The sequence below is a fragment of the Pipistrellus hanaki genome, assembly GCF_964339955.1.
Source record: "Pipistrellus hanaki genome assembly, chromosome: 7".
In the NCBI taxonomy this organism is placed as follows: Eukaryota; Metazoa; Chordata; class Mammalia; order Chiroptera; family Vespertilionidae; genus Pipistrellus; species Pipistrellus hanaki.
The window spans coordinates 31,599,811-31,620,926 of record NC_140509.1 but is presented as its reverse complement, the minus strand read 5'-3'; the positions used below and the strand labels follow the sequence as shown (position 1 = coordinate 31,620,926).

At 41.3% G+C, this 21,116-nt stretch overlaps 1 protein-coding gene across 4 annotated transcripts in view; it reads right to left on the bottom strand.

Moving 5' to 3' along the window:
* The window catches only part of KCNQ5 (potassium voltage-gated channel subfamily Q member 5), a 497,952-nt gene that overhangs the window by 89,392 nt on the left and 387,444 nt on the right, over window positions 1-21,116 (bottom strand). For 3 of the 4 annotated variants that reach the window (XM_084889231.1, XM_084889228.1, XM_084889229.1), the window contains exons 4-6: window positions 18,402-18,577; window positions 17,991-18,116; window positions 3,134-3,244 (exon numbers count right to left, since the gene is read on the bottom strand). In XM_084889231.1, the coding sequence (XP_084745357.1) occupies window positions 3,134-3,244; window positions 17,991-18,116; window positions 18,402-18,577 (413 nt within the window). The remainder of the gene's footprint in view (window positions 1-3,133; window positions 3,245-17,990; window positions 18,117-18,401; window positions 18,578-21,116) is intronic. The other variant, XM_084889230.1, reaches the window with a different exon arrangement.

Genomic DNA, 21,116 nt, shown 5'->3' with positions numbered 1-21,116 from the left:
CATCTAGGAAAGATTTATTTTCCTTTTGATGTCAATTTTCATGAAGTACAAACATGAAAGAGAATAGGAAGCATTAGAATTTACAGCACATATTTATACTATGTATTATGTGTAAACCACTCATTTGCAGCCTAAGTCCGATTTTGTAGATATTTCATTAATAGCAATAGCTACCATTTTGGGGTATGAGGTTCAGAATTAAATCCCTCTTGAAAAATGAAGACAGGTCCTACAATTCACAGACTAAGCATCTGCCAAACAAACGAAAATGTGCTGAAAATCCTATTGGCATTGCTTAGAAACATTAATAGTAAACATTTCCTCCCATCTCTTGCGCCAGACTGTACATTACTACTATTATTAAACCAGGTCTGCTGATCATCTCATGATGGCTCCATTCCAGTTTTCTTCTGCATCTCTGAGGATACAGCCTAGTGAACCTACTAACTGGAAGTGTGTTAAAATAAAGTCTATTATGTGGAGAGGCTGACCTGAACGCCTCTGTGATGTGCAGGAGAGTCCTTCAGCTTTGAGGGGAAGATGGGAAAAGGCTCTTCTCTTTCTTTGTCCTCAGGTTTCCTGGGTGGGAGAAACCTCAAACCGCGGTGGCCCATAATCCACCTCTAACTTTCCTAGCAAAATGCCAATGCGCTATCCTAAATCTCACACAACACGCCGGCCAGTGGGTGCACAGACATAGTGGCAATTCCAGTCAGTCACCTTGGCTTTTTTAAGGTATATATGAAGAGTTTAGTCTTTCATTCAATATATAAGAGCCTGGCTGGTGTGGTTCAGTGGTTGAGAATTGACCAATGCACCAAGAGGTCACTGGTTGGAATTACTGGTTGGATTCCAGTCAGGGCACATGCCCGGGGTTTCGGGTTGATCCACAGAAAGCACTGTGCAGGAGACAGCTGATCAGTGTTGCTGTTTCTCTCTCATCATTGATGTTTTTATATATCTCTCTCTCCCTTTCCCTTCTTTCCAGCTCCTGGAGGTGTGGTGACCCTAACACTAAGTGGGGCCAGGTCTTCACACATTTGGAACACTTACGTCTGCTTGCTTCGTACAGATTTTCTATTCTTTCCCTTGTTAGTCTTTGACCATCTCTTCCTGTTGGTTCTATCAGCCTACTTTTACATTTGCTGTTTATAATATTCAAGGAATTGTGAAACTATCAAGTTTTCCTCTAAGTTAAGAAAAGTTTATGTATAGGTCTTATGAGGCTCGCTGATGAGGACGGCACATATACTATTATTGATTCTGACAGCCCAGAAGTTGCCTTCTTCCCTGTTGGTAGGTTTTCACTGGATCAGAGTTGTTACACATGTGGCCTCAGGTTAAGTATAAACACAAAAGCAGCAGGTGTTTTGTGCCATTATTTTGGGGAAAAAGCCCAAGACTGCATTCTATTTACAGAATAAAATAGGAAATCTGATTATTGAGCAAATTGCTACTCTGTTCTAAACTGTTGAGGTAAACAGGTAAGTTGACTCTGGATAAGTCAGATGCTGTTTTTACTCTCCTTGACTTTTTTTTCATTTCACAACAGGAAACATACATCTGGATTCATATATAGAATTTTTTTTTTATGACAACCACTGGACTGATATTATCACATAGGTCTTCATAAAATTTCTCAGGGTATAATAATTCTTTCTTCATTACATAGATGAATAAATGTACCCAAGGTTACTGTTATGGGCTGAAGGGCTTCCCTCTAAAATTCATTAAGTTGGAATCCTAATCCCTACTACTTCAGACGCTGACCCTATTTGGAGACAAGGTTTTTCCAGAGGTAATCAGATCATAATTAGGCCATTGGGGTGGTTCCTTATTCAATAAGACAGAGTTCTGAAAAGATTGGGACCAGATGTAAAGAGAAAGACAACGTGAAGACTCAGGGAGAAGATGGCCATCTACAAACCTAGGAAAGAGGCCAGCATTCTTCTCTCCTGGCCCTCAAAAAGAACCAACGCTGCCATCTTCTTGATTCTGGACTTCTAGCCTCCAGAACTGTCAAACGATGTGTTTCTGCTGATTAAACCACCCAGTGTGTGATAATTTCTTCCAGCAGCCCTAGAGAACTATAACAGTCACATAGGTAGCTCGTGACAAAACTAGAATTCAAAATGAAGTCTCCTGCTCAAGCTCCTGCATGGTCTTTCAGTCCCTTCTCTGTGATTCTGTGTGGTCTGTGCAGAACCAGCTGGTTGATCTGGAGTAGGCAATGGCCACGGGAAGGAGGAGCCCCCCTGCACTTGTTCACAGGCACAGAAGGAGCCCGTGAGCTCAAGGCCATGGAGCTGAAAATCCCCACTCGCCTGGCTTCCCTTGGAGGGGTGCCCTGGGCTCTGCTAGGCAGAGACTGAGGAGTCAGAGACCAGGGCTATTTTTCCTTAAGCATGGCTGCTGCCACTCCTTTAAAAACTCCTTCTTGTGGGCTCTGCTCCCCCCATCAGGGATGGCATGAAAAAAGCGAGAGCATGTGGGTGGAGGCAGATTGTAATAGCTTGACCAATTTCCTTTAAGGAAATAAGAGGAGACACAATGATCAGAAAGACAAGCTTCATCCATTAAGGAGAAAATAATCAGAAACTTGGGAGAAGATAAATGTGTTCTCCACTCTGATAAGATGCAGAAACTGCTCATTACGAAAAATCAATGATGATGACACAACGGATAAATCATCTGATATAATGAAAACCCTTTAAGGTCATGTGATTTTCACACAAATGGACTGGGAGAAGTAAATACTCCACTTGTGCACATCCTCCTCCTCAGCTGCACACAGCACGAACCAAACTGGAACCATCGGTTTAAAAAGAAATCTGTGGTCTTTACAAACATTCTAAATGTGTTAGTAGCATGTCGACTGAGGGGTGATGCTATCTGAATTGTTATTTGGTCATAAAGAGCTAGCTGCTATAAAATTCCCAGATTAAGCGTCTCCAAGAGAAGACTATATTTTATACATTGTCCACTTGGGTATAGGTGGAAAACTCAACATCATATCAGAAAAAAAATTATTTGTATATGATATAGATATGTTCCTGGGCATATCAATTTGTGAAAGCTCATACTAATAAACCTCTAAGAATTTAAACTGCTTTATTTTTGCGAAGATACTCACGGCAGGAAGTGCAAAGAAAGAAATGCCAAGGAGCGCAAAGCCTGCAGAAAGCAATCTTCCCAGCCAAGTTAGGGGAGTTTTGTCTCCATAGCCAATCGTTGTCAATGTAATCTAAAAACAAAATAAATAGAACGTGCAGCTTAAGTACGTGAGAGGAGAGTCAGGACCTATGAACAGGAGGCAAAGTGACGTTTCCACTAAATCAGTATTCAACAAGTTCTTGTTGGCTCATTTTATTACTGTGCTTTAATTTTCCATGACGCATAACAGAACATCTCTTTGTTTAAGATAGGGAATAATCTACATACTTGTTCCTGCTTTATAACACAGTTTTCCACCTTTTCTAAGTGCATTCAAAGAAAGGTTAGTTAAGTGAGTGGATAACCATCAGTGATGCAGAAATGATAGCACCGTGGATTTAGGACTGAATCAGTACACAAAACAGTAATTTATGTTAATTATGGCTGTTCATTTATTACCTTGGCAGACACCTCCTAAAGTTCTGGTGTGTGCAAGGTGCATGTTAAGATTTGTAGTGGAACAAAAACAAGAGGTATATAGTTCTTGTCCTGAGATATTTATGGCGTAAGAGGGGAGACATGTCACACACAAATCATTCAAACAAAAAAGCAAGGCAGGTATTATTATGGATGCACAGTTAATCTGCCATGAAAATTCAGAGAATAGATGATTACCAGCTTGGGTGGTTGAAGAGGCTTTACTGGGAGATATTATTATACCTAGGCTTTGAAGAAGGATATATATAGAAGGATATACATCAGGTCTCTAATTATATATATATATATATATATATATATATATATATATATATATATATATATATATATATATATAAAATTAGAGACCCGATGATATATATGATATATATGATATATCATATATATCATTAGAGACCCGATGCATGAAATTTGTGCATGGGGTGAGGTGGGGGAGGGATCCCTCAGCTCGGCCTGTACCCTCTCCAATTTGGGACATTTCTCTCACAATCTGGGACCACTGGCTCCTAACTGCTCACCTGTCTGCCTACCTGATTGCCCCTAACCACTCTGCCTGCCTGCCTGATCACCCCAATCTGCTTTCCCCTGCTGTCTGATCACCCCTAACTGCCTTTGCCTCAGCCCTCATCACCATGGCTTTGTCTGGAAGATGTCCAGTTGACCCGGTTTAATTAGCATATTACCCTTTTATTAGTATAGATTAGTTAGCTTAGGCAGCCATAACAAAGTGTCATAAATTTGTGTGGCTTAAACAACAGAAATGTATTTTTCTCACAGTTCTGGAGGCTGGAATTTGGGGTCAGGGTACTAGCATATGTACCTCCTGGATCATAGATCGATGATCAACCACTGAGCCCCACCAGCCAGGCCCCGTTTTTATCAATACCTGGCACAGGAGGTATATTGACAAGATTTCACTCTTAGACAAATGTCTGAAATTTCCCAAACTCCTTTGCAGCTAGTTTTCTGGATATGAATTCATTTCTGTCGATGGGATGCTCTTGCACAATATTTTGAAGGTAGAAGTGGGACAGAGGCATCTTTCCTCAGTTTGGGCTCTTTGCTGATGGTGATCATGTTTGCAGAGATGTGGAGGTTTTCTGCAGCAGAATCCAGGCTGTGCTCAGGCAGCTGTGGCAGAGGCAGTGCCCAGTGACCTGTTTTGTGAAAGCTGGAGGGCACTTGTGGGGGCATCAGTTTCCTGATCCCCAGGTCACAGCTGTGCCAGAGTGTCCTAGGGTTCAGTTGTGACTGAGGGGGCAGCTCCTCCCGCTGGGCAAAGAGTCTTTCCTGGGGGCCCAGCCTAATACCCACTTCCTCCAGCTTTCCAATGATTTACCAATCACTAATTCCCTGTGCTAAATTCTTTTCTGCCTAAAAACATTTGGGTGCTCTACTTTCACTGAAAACAATGCTGCACAGGGTCAGGTCTGGGAAGTGGGTGAGGTGTTGCGGAAGGCTCCCTTTTTGAGTCTCAGCTTCTTCTTCAGTAGAACAGAGACCAAAGATTATCTATCTGTTCACCAGAGGCCCAATGCACAAAGATTCATGCAAGAATGGGCCTTCCTTCCCCTGGCTGCTGGCACCACCTTCACTTCAGCCTGGAGCCGCCTTTCTGCCTTCCCATACTGCCCAGAGGCCTGAAGCAGCTGGGGTGGTGTGGAACGCCTGCATCGTCACCATGGCAACAACACAGTGTCCCACCCCACCCCCAGCCACTCAAGCCTGTGTATATAAATTAACCCACCATCTTTGTTGGGTTAATTTGCATACCCACTCCAGATTGGTTGGTGGGTATTGTGAAGGTACGGTCAATTTGCATCTTTCTCTTTTATTAGTGTAGATAGTTACTACAGACTGTGGCAGCTATGTTTCCCGAAGATGGCCACAAGAGTGCCTTAGGTTGTTATGGTTGTGATGGCATTATAGTCTCTGGCTTTATATATATATATATATATATATATATATATATATATATTCACACATATGTTTTAAAGAACTCTTGTTTCTTTCCAATCTATTACTCCCCCAATTGTTCTCTCAGTCTTTGCTTTTGCCTCTCTCCAATTCCTTCTCCACACACTTGCAAGGGGTATCATTTTCTTTTTGTTTTCTAAAAATCCTTCAATGGCAACTAATTGAATTCAGAATAAATTCTAAGATCCTAACTATGTCCTACACGATCAGGTCTCTGCCTACCTCCCCAAGAACATCCTGATTTCACCCTTGCTCACTACCCTTTAATCACAGTGTCCTTTCAGATGCTCAAACAGGCCAGTGAATTTCTGCCTCATGGCCTCTGCACATCCGTTCATCTCAGTTTCAGATCCTTGTTTCTTAATAGCACTTGTCATTAGTGGTAGTTCACTGTATTTTTCTTTGGTGGAAGGGCTCTGATTTCCTTTACTAGAAGGAGGAACCATGTCTTTACTCTTTATCTCCCTAATATCTAACATAATGCTTGCCACAAAGTAGAAGGAGCTCAGTGAATATTTAGTAAATCAGTGAAGAATTCTTTCAAGAATATTGGTGACAAACAGAAGGAGGGCGAGCACTCCCTGAAATCCCTGACTTGAGGAGAGGCTTTCCAGGATGTAAATGCACTTGTCTGCAGAGAGGATGAGACTGAAGGGGGAAGGGGTGATCATGGCTTTATGTTGGGGTAAGGTACCAAAGAGTTAGAGGAAGAAGAATCAAGGGTACTGTTGGAAGGGTTAGCCTAGGCAGTGTGAAAAAACACCGATTACACGCTGGGGAGGAAATGTGGATGGACACAGTGGGAGTGGAGGGCAGGACTGGGACGGTTCTAGTCAGTTCCCTTCAATTCCAGTGAAGGAGACGACTGGATTACCTGTGGGGAGGAAAAGCTTGTAACAGAGGAAAAGACTTGGGCTGTGAGAATGTGGGAGGGGTCAAGTACAAACAAACCAGAAGCAGAGGGACTTTGCCATCCAAGGTTGAAGAGAGGGACTTTGTAGCGGAACCCAGTGACCAAGTTAATAAAATGCCACCCACAATATCTGTAGGGGACTCTCAAAGGGATTCCTTGGGTTTGCAAAAAAAATATCTGGCTCAATTTTATTACAGGTTCCCAATCTTAAATCTATGGAAAAGGTTTTAATCTACTGCACTTTTCCTACAAAATACCTTAATCCTATTACAGCCGTTTATTAATTGTAATAAACCGAAGGAAAAATTTCATAGTTTGGTCACAGCAATAATGTCACATTTCACGGTTTGCTTTACATTCTCATAACACATGTGAATTGTTCCCCTGGGCACTGTGCTGAGAGAGTGGGTTTTAAACCGTTGCCACTAGCTCAGAAGAATGACACATGGCCAAGTGATGACATGCTCAGTGTTGCTTTCCCAGTAGAGGAAAGCCTGCTCTCTCATTCTCAGAGGGATGCCCTCAGTCTTCAAGGTGGTTTGTGGGGGGAAAAGAGAGTTGTGAACTCTGAGAGCAGCACCCTGGAGTCCCTCTGGGGGCAGCAAAGACTCTGCCCACCTTCTCTGCCCTCTGGTTCAGATTTCTGGATGATCATGTCTCATCATGTGCAGGAGACTGGGATGACCAGCCGCGTGGCCACAGCAACTTCCTCCACTCCGATTTCAAAGTCACTCCAATTTCAACCTCTCTCGGATGTTGCTTGGTTGAAAACACAGGGCCTTTTGCTGCCAGGCTAGGTTTGAGAAGGATCTGCCAACGGACTGGCAGTATGTCCCTCTCTCTGAGCTAGGGAGGGGGCTGCTGAGGGTGTCCTGGGCGCATCATTTCATTTCTTGTGGCTAAAGGGGGGCTGCTGAGCTTTTTGATGTGAACAGAGAGACAGGAGCAGACACGAAATTAGGACATTTCTAAGATAAACAACAACAACAAAAAAAAGATGGGAGGCTTCTCAATAAATTCCTGCTGGCCCGTCGGCTCCATCTAGCTGCTGCCTCTCTAAGGCAGTGGTTGGCAAACTGCGGCTCGCGAGCCACATGCAGCTCTTTGGCCCCTTGAGTGTGGCTCTTCCACAAAATACCACGGCCTGGGTGAGTCTACGATGAAGAAGTGGCATTTGAAGAAGTCTAAGTTTAAAAAAACTTGGCTCTCAAAAGAAATTTCAATTGTTGTACTGCTATTTGGCTCTGTTGACTAATGAGTTTGCCGACGACTGCGAGTCTAAGGCAACGCCTGGCTGCATTCAGTAAAACCATCCTCAGATGAGGCTTGCCTAGGTGTTCACTGATTTTCTGGACTTTCAGGTCAAGCTGTCCTTGAAGTGCAAGTGCGTCTCCTCGGGACAGTACAACTACACTATGTTTCTTGTCTTAGCACTTGGAAGGCTCTGCTAAGGGTTACCGGAGGGCCCTCAGCCCATGCACTGGAAGCAGAAGCCCCTTTGGTGCTAATTCTCCTGCCCTGAGGCTGAACAGTAGACCCAGGGCTGTCTCCCAGAGACCTTGGGAACCTGTCAGTGGCTGGGCCCGGCAATGATTCCTTTTCCGCGGATCTAAAGTCAGAGGAAGGTGGGCCTGCACAGGACCCGTAGGCACCAGCTCTTCAGGGAGTTCCTGGAGCAGCAGCTTGTTTTGAGGGAAGCTGGAGAGGCCGTGTACGTGAACTTCAGGGGACCGCAGAAAATCACACCTGGAGGGAACCCACTACATTGGGCATAATTCCATTTTTGATCTCCCAAAGTTTATAAAAATTATGCTAGCTAACATGTGCTGGATAGATTCATTCCATTTTAAGGATTTATTTCTGTGTTTATGTATGCACTTATTATTGATTCCTATTCACTGACATTTTGTTTTCTTTGCCAGCCATTTATTTAGCATGGGTTTGCCATGGGAATTATAATAAATTCACTAGCCAATGCCACACAGGATAATGTTTCTTAATAAGCTAAACAAAGAAATAACATACTCCAAACAAATGGCAGATTAATCACATTATTGTTCCAGGCAAGGGGAGATGAGAGGAATAAATTCCAAATTTTAATAGTGGTATAACTTTTTATGCACTGCTCATTGACATTTGTTGTTGTTGCTAATCCTCACAGGAGGATATATTTTCCATTGATTTTTAGAGAGAGTGGAAGAGAGAGGGAAGGAGGGGTAGAGAGAGAGAGAGACTGACTCATGGATTGGCTCCCCCCATTTAACCTAACCAGGGCTGGGGATTGGACCTGCAACGCAGGTACAGCCCTTGACCTGGAATTGAACCTGCAACCCTTTGGTGGGCAGGCCGGCGCTCTAACCACTTTTGACCATGGTGCTTACAATATCGTTAAAAATGGTCATGAGCCGAAACCCGTTTGGCTCAGTGGACAGAGCGTCGGCCTGCGGACTGCAGTGTCCCTGGTTTGATTACGGTCAAGGGGCATGTACCTTGGTTGCAGCCACATCCCCAGTGGGGGGCATGTAGGAGGCAGCTGATCGATGTTTTTCTCTCATCAATGTTTCTAACTCTCTACCGCTCTCCCTTCCTCTCTGTGAAAAAAAAAAAAAATCAATAAAATATATTTTAAAAAATGGTCATGAAATTTTGAATTTACTTTTAAAAATTAAAAAAAGATACATTTAAAACATTTCCAGTATCTCCTTAGTGCAGTTTTAGTCAGAGTAATACTTTAAGTGAGAAGATGCCATTCACCAACCACCCTCACGGCCTGAGGTGAGGCCGGCAGATGTGTCCTCAGGCTGTGCCTGACGGACAGCTGGGGGCCCGAGAGGACGCGCACGTCAGCCCCTGCTCCCTCCCTCGGCCTCAGAAGGCTGGCAGGCCTGCTCCCCCAGGTGCACATTTACGTGAAGGTGACTTGGCAGGTGGGACGAGCTCAGATAAATGTTTGCCCTCATATTCCATATGCTCAACTGCAGTCACGCAGGCAGGGAAGGATATTTTCTGAAAAATCTGTGGGTTGCAAGTATTGGCATGAAGGTGTATTTGCCATTAGCAAAGCCTGAGGCACAGTGGGAGTACTTAGTGTGTTTAGCAATCAAGAATTCTTCCCGAGGAACAACAATGCTAAATAAATGCAAATTCTGATTTTTAAAAGTGAGATGGCATGGGTGTGGTCAGATTATAATTTAGACATCAGCTAAGCTAGTTGTTTTTTTTTATTTTTATTTTTTAAAATATATTTTATTGATTTTTTTACAGAGAGGAAGAGAGAGGGATAGAAACATTGATCAGCTGTCTCTTGCACACCCCTTACTGGGGATGTGCCCGCAACCAAGGTACTGGAATTGAACCTGACACCTTTCAGTCCACAGGTCGATACTCTATCCACTGAACCAAACCGGTTTCGGCAGTTGTTTGTTTTTTTAATAGCAGAATTAATTCCAGACCAGGAGTTATAAATACTTTCTTCTTTCCTCCAAGCAACAAATCAACAAAAATTTATTGGTCTGACTTGAAAGATACAATTAAGAATACTGGCTTATAGCTAATTCATTCATGTGAGCAAGTGAAGGATATACTAGTAGTAGATTTCCATAGTATAATTTCTCCACAAGGGGGTCTTTAAGGGAGGATGATTATCATTGGCAGTTTGTGGTCAATTTTTCCCTCTCCCCTCCCCTTCTCTTCCAGGAGCTGGTGCTGTCTCAGCCTCTAGAGTTACCTCTCTCACCCCTCCTCCACTTCCTTTGTCATCAACAGCCTTCAGTTGCCACTTCAGAACCCTACTTCTTGCCTCTCCTTTCCCCTCTTCTCTTCTCTTTTCTCTTCCCCTCTCCTCATTTCCTGGGGTCACCTCCTGAGCACCTGAGGTTTCAGGAAGTGAGTACATAGAACCTGTGCAGTTAACTTTGAAATTTGGTCACCTCAAACTAGTAGATTGGAAATGTTTTTAAACTTTAGACATCAGAAACTCCTGTGGCGGTGACATCATATAATTTGGGTCCTACTGCGGCAGGTAGCTCAGGGCATTATCATTCCATATTTTCCTACCAGGCTTGTGGTCAGATATGTAATAACAGGAGTGACTAACATTTGTCTAGTGCTCGAGAAAGCACATTTACATGCCCCAATCTTATTTAACACACACAACAACTTCATGTTTGGGTAACATTATATTATAATAGCCATTTTATGGAGATATTAAATGATTGCTTAGTATCACACCTTCACTAAATCATAATGATGGTGCTGGAACCCAGGTCTCCTGACTATTACTTTGTCATTTTCTATATAGCATCTGCTCAATAGTTATAGAATAATACTGAGCAAAAGTCCAGAGCCATGTGTGAGGTGACATTCAAAAAGGAACAGAGTTCTTAGGACAGAGTTCTCCAAAGAGGCTTCATACCAACGAACTTCATAGATGCATGCCATTAGGTAGGCATGGGACTTGTCGATGCTTCTAACAGCCAGGGTGCTTTGGTAGGTAGTGGCTGGGGTATGTGTGTTTTATTTTTTATTTTATTTTTAAAAATATATTTTATTGATTTTTTTACAGAAAGGAAGGGAGAGAGATAGTTAGAAATATCGATGGGAGAGAGTCATCAATCAGCTGCCTCTTGCACGCCCCCTACTGGGGATGTGCCTGCAACCAAGGTACATGCCCTTGACTGGAATCAAACCTGAGACCCTTCAGTCCGCAGGCCGACACTCTATCCATTGAGCCAAACTGGTTTCGGAGGAAATGTGTGTTTTAGTATTTACTTGGTGGTTAGCAATATTCTTGAATAGTTTGAACTGGCATGTTGATTATCTCACAACCAAATAAGGCTTTGATACCACCAGGTAATGCATTGGTGGTAAGCAACTTTTGTTAACTTTTATTTAATGTACCAGCACTAAGTCAGAAAACAACAGCTTATAAAAGTTGCAGAAAACAATTGTCCTGGGAAACCCAATGTAAGAGGGTTGATTCTCAGAATTAAAACTGGTATTAACAAGGGCAAAGGTATTTTTGTTTATTCCACAAATCTGTACCCTTTCTTATTCTTAGGTTTTGTAGGCAGTATGCCCTGTTGAGTACACAGTATACTATTTCATACACAGGGAGCCTTCCATATTGTTTGCTTTGAGACAGATTGTTACAATATTCAGCATGAATTCTAGGACTAAATCTGGCTGATATTGAATTTTTCTATGTGCCTAAAGTAATAATTTCAAGGTGGAGGTTACATTCAGATGCTACTCAAGAGTATATTTATACTATCTGCTACTGTACTTATTTTATTGAAAAAAACAAACAAAACCCCACAAATAAACAACCCACCCCAAACACTATCTTCATCATAGAAATAGCAGCAAATAGAAAGAGGACCAGCTGGTTTTTACCAGGTTATTATGAGAAAACATTACTTTAGGAAAACCTGTGTCTTAAGTTATTTCAAAACAAATCTAAAGCAAATCAAGAGGAGAAAAATAATAACAGGAAAAAAGACAATAATAAAAAATAACTGCAATAAAAACTATTATACATTTTTTTCAGAATAAATCTACAGTAGCTAAAGAGAAAGAAAATAACAGGAAATAACATTAAATGGAGCTCTGTCCAGCAATCAGAAGATCCTTCTTCCAGGAGCTGGCTCTGTCTCAGTCACTAGAGCTACCTCACTCACCCCTCCTCCACTTCTTTTGTCATCAACACCCTTTAGTTGCTACTTCAGAACCTAGAACATCTTTTCACCTTAACCCCCAATCCCCAAGCTTCTTTGCTTAAGCTCTGGGTCCACCATGAAGCACTTAGCTTTGTTTGTTCCTTTGGTTATAAAGGTGCTAACATCCAGGACAGCAATGTCTACACCACTGTTTTTGACTGGGCACTTGCTGTGCTGTTAGTACTGGGCTCTTTTTTATTGGTTATCCCACTTACTAAAGGAGCTAACAAGTACCATTATTCACTAGCACAGAATTGCTTCCAGAGAACAAACTTCTTTGAATTGCTCTTGGCTTTAAACAGTGCTGGTCACACCACGGTATTCTTCCAAATGTGGCTCTTGGAAATAGCCCTCAGCATCTTCTTAATGAAAGAAGTTTAGTAGTTCATATTTAGAATTCACTGGGATACTGTTACCCTGGGCCACAAATTGCATTTTGATACTTAATGTTGATACTTTGGGCTTTTTTAATAAAGGAAATTTCCTTTGTTTTTTCTTTTCACCAAGTCTAGAAACCCTCCAGGATGCTTTAATTTCCCTATTTATTTTGGATTCTTCCATAGGTAGCAAGGTGTCTGTTATGTGCAACACGGACAATTTTAACTAAAAAGTATCCAGCCATATGTCTTGTCCTTAATGTCTTGATTAACACATAATGGAAAGTATAGTATTCTAAATTTATTTTTATCATACACTGAAGATGTACATATTCTTATAATGAATAGAAATAATAAGCCCACTGTTTGCTTATTACTTTAGGCTTTAGACAATTGCATTAATGGGTCAGTTAATGTCACAGTCATTCACTGTGAATCAAAAAGGCCATTTTACTCTAAGAAACTTAATGTCTTAGGAGATTTTTATTCTTATATTCAAGAAGAGATTCTTTTCTTGAAAAAAGAGAGAGAGAGAGAGAGAGAGAGAGAGAGAGAGAGAGAGAGAGAGAGAGAGGGAGAGAGAGAGAGAGGGAGAGAGAGAAATAATTCAGTCATTCAAGAAGCCTGTTAAGTGCAGGTTAAACTTTGGTCAAAATTGCATTATTGAAATTGAAATTGATGAAAATATCTTGCTCCCCTCACCCTTCCCAAAGTCACTGATATGATCAGATTATTCTGGCAAAAGAACCAAGTGGTTGACTAAGTGAGAGATATAGTAAGACTTTCCCACACACTATTTAACACAACAATTCCTATTTATATAATAAAAGCTTAAGCGACCGTTAGGGTGGAACAACCAGAATGACCAGTCACTATGATGTGCACTGACCACCAGGTGGCAGACATTCAATGCAGGAGCTGCCCCCTAATGGTCAGTGCGCTCCCACAGGGGGAGCACCGCTCAGCCAGAAGCTGAGCTCACGGTTGGTGAGTGCAGCAGCAGTGGCAAGAGCCTCTTTTGCCTCCATGGCATTAAGGAGCAGTGAGAAGGAAGGCAGTAAGGAGGGAGGTCCTAGACTGAGAGAGGGTGAGGCTGGGCCGAGGGACACCCCCTCCCAGTGCACGACTTTTGTGCACCAGGCCTCTGGTTAGTAATAAGGGGGAAAGGAAGACCAATGGGAAAAGGAGAGAGACCTGCAAGGCTGAACTCCCCAACAAGGGCATCCCAATGGGAAGAGGAGCATCCGAGAGCCTTGGAGTTTAAATAGTCAGAATTATCAAAGAGAAGCAAACACTAAACTTGAATTCAAGTCATTGCTTTGAAGGCTGGGTTTATAAATTCTCTTCTCCTCATAAACTAGAAAAGTCTTTTGTTTTCTCAGTTTACACAATTTATCCCACCATGAGTCATAGATTTTCATTTGCTCTCTACATACAGGGGTGGGCACAAGTAGGTTTACAGTTGTGAGCATATGAAACAGAGCTTATTCTTGTATTAATTATTCATTAATTATTGTATTGATATTATTTTTTGTATGAAAACCTGTAAACCTATTTTTGCCCACCCTTGAATAAGAAGTGTTTGAAGAATGTCAGACGACTTCTCTTTTTTGGGGTTTCTATTTTCCTCCTTTCTAAACGACCATTATTGCTGGTGGGGGTGGGAGGAAGCGGTGATACAACAATGGAATGCTTTGTTATCAATGGTGTGATTTATAGACATTTACTCTGATAATTTAAAAGAATCTTAATCTATAGGTGAATACATTTTTGATTCTTACTCATTTTATTGCTGCTATACAATCAACAAACATACCAAGATCTGCTTAATATAAGCCCTGACAAATTTCCTTGTCCTTGACAAAAGTTCTGGTTCCTGCTGATGTGGTTTTGGGGAACAATGCAACAACTGGTAACAAACCTATGCTCCACAAAGTTAAAACAAACAACTTGCCAATGTTTTAATCACAGTTTAGGAAAATGATTTGTTTTTATTTTGGCAACAATATAGCCAAAGTTATAAGAGAAATTAACCTTGTTGGATCAAAGAGATGGGGAGACTCTTTAAATAAACAATTATAAATGCTGTATATTTTCATATAACACTCTATTAGAATGTCTTAAGGAATAAAATAAAAAGGATATATTTTATAAATTGCATAAAGAACTTCTTTATCCTGTGACATTCTTATTAACGGAACATGATTCATTAGCTATTATTTTATTTATTTATTTTTCCTTTTATTAAATGCATATCAATATCAACATATTTGCAAACATTGAATTTGATAATCTTTTTCTGACTGAGATCTAGTTAATGTCAATAGTTTCATAGAAGAAGGACTTTGGGAGTTAATGTTGCCCTGGCCATTACTAGTTATAAAATATAAAGCAATAAGTTGCACTGGCCTTACATTCCTCAATTATGTGACCTCTAAGGCCTCTTCTAGTCAATGACTGTTTTTTAAATTCTTTACAATGCAAGGAAATTTTGCTTCAGTGGAAAACTATGCATTGTTTAGAGTCCCCCTTCTAGGTTATTGAGTTCTGATTTTATGGGGCTCTGGACCTTTCACGGCCTTTGAGTTATTTTACAGTTCTGCAGATTGTAGATAATTGGTAGCAATGCAAAATAATTCTTGTCTATAGACATGGAAATACATTCTGTCTAGTGGTAGTTTAATTGACTTCCCTCTCACACTGTTTAAAGAAGCCAGTTTTCCCTTTACTTATACATTCATTTAAGGGGACACACAGATGGCCAATAGACATAAGAAAAAAATGCTTAATGTCACTAATCATCAGACAGATGCAACTTAGAACCACAATGAGATATCACCTCACACCTGCCAGAATGGTTACTGTCAATAAATCAACAAACAGCAAGTGCTGGCAAGGTTGTGGAGAAAAGAGCACTCTGGCACTGTTGGTGGGAATGCACAGTAGTGCAGCCACTGTGGGAAACAGTAGGGAGGTTCCTCAAAAAATTAAACATGGAACTGCCTCTTGATCCAGGAATCCCACTCTAGAGATCTATCCTAAGAATCCTGAAACACCAATCCTAAAGAACATATGCACCTCTATGTTCACAGCAGCGCTATTTACCATGGCTAAGACCTACAAACAACCCAAGTGCCCATCGGCAGATGAATGAATAAAAAAAGCTGTGATACAGATGCAACTGTATACTATGCAGCTGTAAAAAAAGAAGGCACTCTTACCTTTTGTGACAGCATGTCACAGGTGAGGGACTGAAGATAAGAAGCTGAAGGGAGCAGCCAAAGCACATATATTCATAACCCATAGATGCAGACAACAGTGTGGTGATGGCCAGAGGGAAGGGGTGGTGGGTGCCGGGTGGAAGTGGGTAAGGGGGAAAGTGGGGACATCTGCAATAGTGTCAACAATAACAATTATTTTCAAAATTTAAAATTTGTATTTTAATTTTATCAGGCTAACATTGGTTAACAAAATTATATAGATTTCAGGTGTACAACACTGTAATATATCATCTGTGTATTGTATTATGTGTTCACCACCCCCAGTCAAGAATCCTTCCATCACCATTTATCCCTCCTTTACCCTCTTCTACCTCCCTCCAACCCCTTTCCCTCTGGTAATCACCACACTGTTGTCTGTATATAACTTTTGCTTTGTTTCGTTTACCCCTCTGACAGGGTCAGAAACAGAATGTTGGGACACCAGCTAGAATTGTAAGAAATATTAACCATGCTCTGTTAAACCAAGATTGTTTTATTCTGATGAAAGAAGGCACATTCTAATCTGGTTGGCAGTGACACACCTGGGACATGGGAGCTCACCTAAAAATGTAGCCCGTCCTCCCCATTTGGAGCTGCCTATTATCCTGGGAAGATGAACAACTTTGCTGCAGAAACCAGAATCGACAGCTCTTTGAAACCCTCCCCCCCCAGCCCTTGCATATCACTAAGCCCTTTGAAGACCCGTGCCCTCTTGCATCCCTTTGAAGATCCCCAGCTCTCTACTAATCTGTTAACCACCCATTTGGCATGCCCTTTGGTTACTTCCCTATGTAATCTTTTGTCCTTTTACCCAATATAAGCAGCTGGCAGCAAGGACCCACTGATTGTCCCGTTACCCCTTCACGCTTTTCACCCCATCCCCTAAACCCCTCCCCTCTGACAGCAATTAGTGTGTTTTCTGTATCTATGAGTCTGTTTCTATTTTGTTTGTTAGTTTATTTTTGTTCATTAGAATCCACCTATAATTGAAATCATATTGTACTTGTCTTTCTCTGACTGGATTATTTCACTTAGCTTAATACTCTCCTGGTCCATCCATGCTGTCACGAAAGGTAAGATTTTCTTTATTATGGCCGTATAGTATTCCACTGTGTAAATGTACCACAGTTTTTTGCACCTTTATTCCTGATCTTGATATGTTTCTGTTCTTTTTAAAAAATATATTTTATTGATTTTTTACAGAGAGGAAGGGAGAGGGACAGAGAGTTAGAAACATCGATGAGAGAGAAACATTGACTAGCTGCCTCCTGCACTCCCCCCCCCCCCCCCCCCACTGGGGATGTGCCCACAACCAAGATACATGCCCGTGACCGGAATCGAACCTGAGACCTTTCAGTCCACAGGCCGACAGTCTATCCACTGAGCCAAACCAGTTAAGGCAATTTCTGTTCTTTAGATAATCCATTGAACTGCTTGTGACATCTTATTGGTGTCATCATTAATACTTACTTAAAAGGTTAACAAAACCAGTTAAAATATTTAGCACATGTTTATTTTCTTTCTGTACAAAGATCTGATACTTTGATTTGTTTGGAAAACTAGCCTTTAGTAAAAATATAAAGGGAAAGTAGGTTTCTAAATGGAAAGTTTTGAAATTAGGTGTTTATAATCTCTGATCTCACAGATGGTTAGCAATCTTCTCTTTTTCACTTTTTGTGCCATAATTTCACCTTCTAACTTTTGTTCAGCTACCATTCCTTTATTTTTTACATAGATTTGATGAACGACAAGCCAGTGTAGCACTTGGTAATTTAAATCTGTGCTCCATAAAGCTAAACCAAACAAATGAGCCTATCAATATCTCAATCATAGTTAAAAATGATATGCTTTTATTTTGGCAACAATCTAGCACTCAAGAATTATAACTAATGATTTATAAGAGAAGTTAACTTTGCTGAGCCAAAGAGGGGGAAACTCTTTAGACAATTATAAGTACAGTATATTTTCACATAACTCTCTTTTGGGAGTTAATATTTTATTGAACTTTTTTCATCAGAATCATCACACTACATATACTGTATTCAAAGGGGAAAAACTTTACATCTAATAAATAAAAACAGATTTTTATACTTACTGTGCCCCACCACAGAGCATCTGCATATGTAGAGAACTCTTTGTTGGCATCCTTTTCCACCAGGTAGACAAGGAAAGACGAAAAAATAAGAACCAAAAATCCTATGTACCAAGCTGTGATTAATTCCTAGATAAAAAAGAAATGGAAGATTTTTAGAAATGAAATGAAATGAAATGAAAACAATCTTTGAAAAATGGAAAACAAATCTATCTATGCATGATTCCATTCGTTTGACTACTTCCTGGATACTTAGGATGACTTTTAAATAATCCAGTATATACTGTGTCTCTAAATTACTTTGGCCAAATTCTGAAATGACTAAGTGTGCTAATGACAGGCTTATCAAATATTTCAGCAACCAATGAAAGGGTTTAAAAAATCTTGTTCTATGAGCCAGAAAGCAAGCCTTACCTTGCTGTGGGCATAAACCACAGAACCTAGTAATTTCCAGGTGCCTCCCCTTCGGTCCATGCGCACCATACGGAGGATCTGTAGGAAACGGAGACTTCTGAGTGCGGACGTGGCAAAAATGTTACCCTGAGTTTTTGCAGAAACAACTGCGATTGAAGCGATAAGAACAATGGTATCTGAAAGAAACAGGTTGAAGCAGCCATAAGAAGCACGGCAAGGCATTTTCAGTTCTCAAAGCAATATTTCAGAAAGGTTCACTCGGATCTGTTTGAGGTACCAATAACCAGATCTCGAACCCCAGCACCTGGGTTCTGCAATGCCTGAACAGCGAGAAGGCAGAGAGTAGGACCCATCCATCCCCGTAGTTCTGAGCCAAGACCATCCCATCTACCTATGCAGTTTTGAACCACTTACTACTCAACCCTCAACAAATTGGCAACGGCTTTCAGAGAGCGTGGTGTTCCAGGGAACCATGAAGCTGTGGGCAGCCTTCCCCAGCTTCCCTGGTTTCCTCAGCATCCCTGCGTGGCCGGAAGGACCTTGCTCCTTAGTCTTAACACCTCGGCTCCCTGATTGATGCCACAGAGGCATCCTACTCTGTCCAGCCATGAAAGAGCCACCTGGGACAATCATGTCTCTTGTTTACTTTTAAAAAAATATTTTTATTTATTTCAGAGAGGAAGGGAGAGGGAGAGAGAGATAGAAACATCTCTGATGAGAAAGAATCATTGATCGGCTGCCTCCTGCTTGCCCCACACTGGGGATCCAGTCTGCAACCGGGGCAAGTGCCCTGATGGAGAATCAAACTGTGATCTCCTGGTTCATTGGTTGATGCTCAACCACTGAGCCACGCTGGCTGGGCTCTCTTGTTTTCCTGACAAAGAAGCTTGTAGCTCCTTTAAGAAAAAAAAAAAAATCTCCTTATGTTGTGGAGTCTGCAGCATTACATTTTATTTACCAATATTCAACTAAGCGGAATACTCTAAGCTCTCTGCATAAAGCACTCTTGATATCTGGTCAGCCAATTATGTGCAAGTTTGGAACACAAATTAAATAACATTACATTTGTTACAATAGAGTATGCAATTATACACACTGTGCGTTGCATGGGAATGAATATTTAATTTTTGACATATTGGCATGTGGTCTAAAAAAATCTTCCCTTTTGTAAGCTAAAAAGAGAGAAAAAAAATCTAACTAATGAAAGCATGGAAAAGATAAAAGAGGACTTAATCGCTCCAAGGGTAAATATCTAGATGATGGAAAGTAGGCTTTGAAGTGGAAGACGTGAAGTGTGGACAAATGGCCTACTATGACAATTTAAAAATAAGTCAGCTTGATCTTAACATCCTCAAATAAACTTTCCTTCCTGCTTCAAGTGGACTGTGCATGATTGGGCATCCACACAACGTTATTTTAATGTTGGAATTTTATAACAATGATTGTCTTTTGAAATCAAGAAGAAAACTTAAAAGAGTTAAATGTGAAAACACCTCAGTTTTCATAATTTTAAGGGATTTACTCCTGAGACAAGCAGTTTACAAAGATATAGTCTTTATATGGCCCTGCTGGATATATATTTGCCTTTATTTTTCATTGTAATCCTGCTTCATCCCAAAAGTACAAAGGAAAAAAAAATGTACAATACTCCCTTTACTGTGCTAAAATATTAGAAATAAGTAAATGACGAATAAGGGTATAGAAAACATAGCACTTAAAACTTATTATATGCCTGCCCTTTTCTTCAAATTGAAGTGTTTTCAAATGTTATATTATTAAATATGCATAACAACCATGATTTATTTATTCTATAAATCCCATTGTACAGATGAACAGGTGAGGCATACATTGTATGAGTTTTAAAAAAATCAGCTATAGCACTATTAGACTAAAGCACAGAACATATACTATGAAGTTAATTCATTAGAGAAAACCTAGAAAAAGTGAAAGGAACACTGCTTGCTTGAGACAATTATGCACACAGTGAATTACAGTCTAAATGTTTGAAGTAACAAAATATGCAAAGGTAACAAAAATTTAATTTAATACCCTCAATGTAATTCAGATCAGAAGAGAATGTCAGAGATTAGTAAAATCTACACTAATAATAGAGGAATATGCAAATTGTCTGGGACATCATCACAGTAACAGTAACAACTGAATAGCAGGCTGTGTGGGGTGACCAGCTAGCATAGGGGTTAGTGAGGGATGACCAAACGATTGAACAGCAGGCTACGTGGTGTGACCAGGCCAGAAGCGGGGGCAGTTGGGGGCAATCAGGCTGACAGGGGGAGCAGTTGGGCATGACAAGGCTGGCAGGGGCCAGTTGGGGGCAATCAAGCTGGCTAGGGGGGGCAGTTGGGGGTGACCAAGCTGGCAGGTGGGCAGTTGGGAGTGACCAGGCTGGAGGGGGGCATTTGGGTGTGACTAGGCTGGCAGGGGGAGGCAGTTGGGGGTGATCAGGCCATTGCAGGGTGGGCGGTAGTTAGGGATGACCAGGCCGGCAGAGCGCGGCAACTGGAGATGACCAGGCTGGTGGGGGGGGGGGGGCACTTGGGGGAGATCAGACTGGCAGGGGGTAAAGTAAGGGGTGACCAGGCCAGCATGTGTGGGGGGACTAGGGGAAACCAGGCTAGCTGAGGGGGGCAGTTGGAGGCAACCAAGCCAGCAGGGGGGGCGGGCAGTAAGGGGCAACCAGGTTGGTAGAGGGGGGCA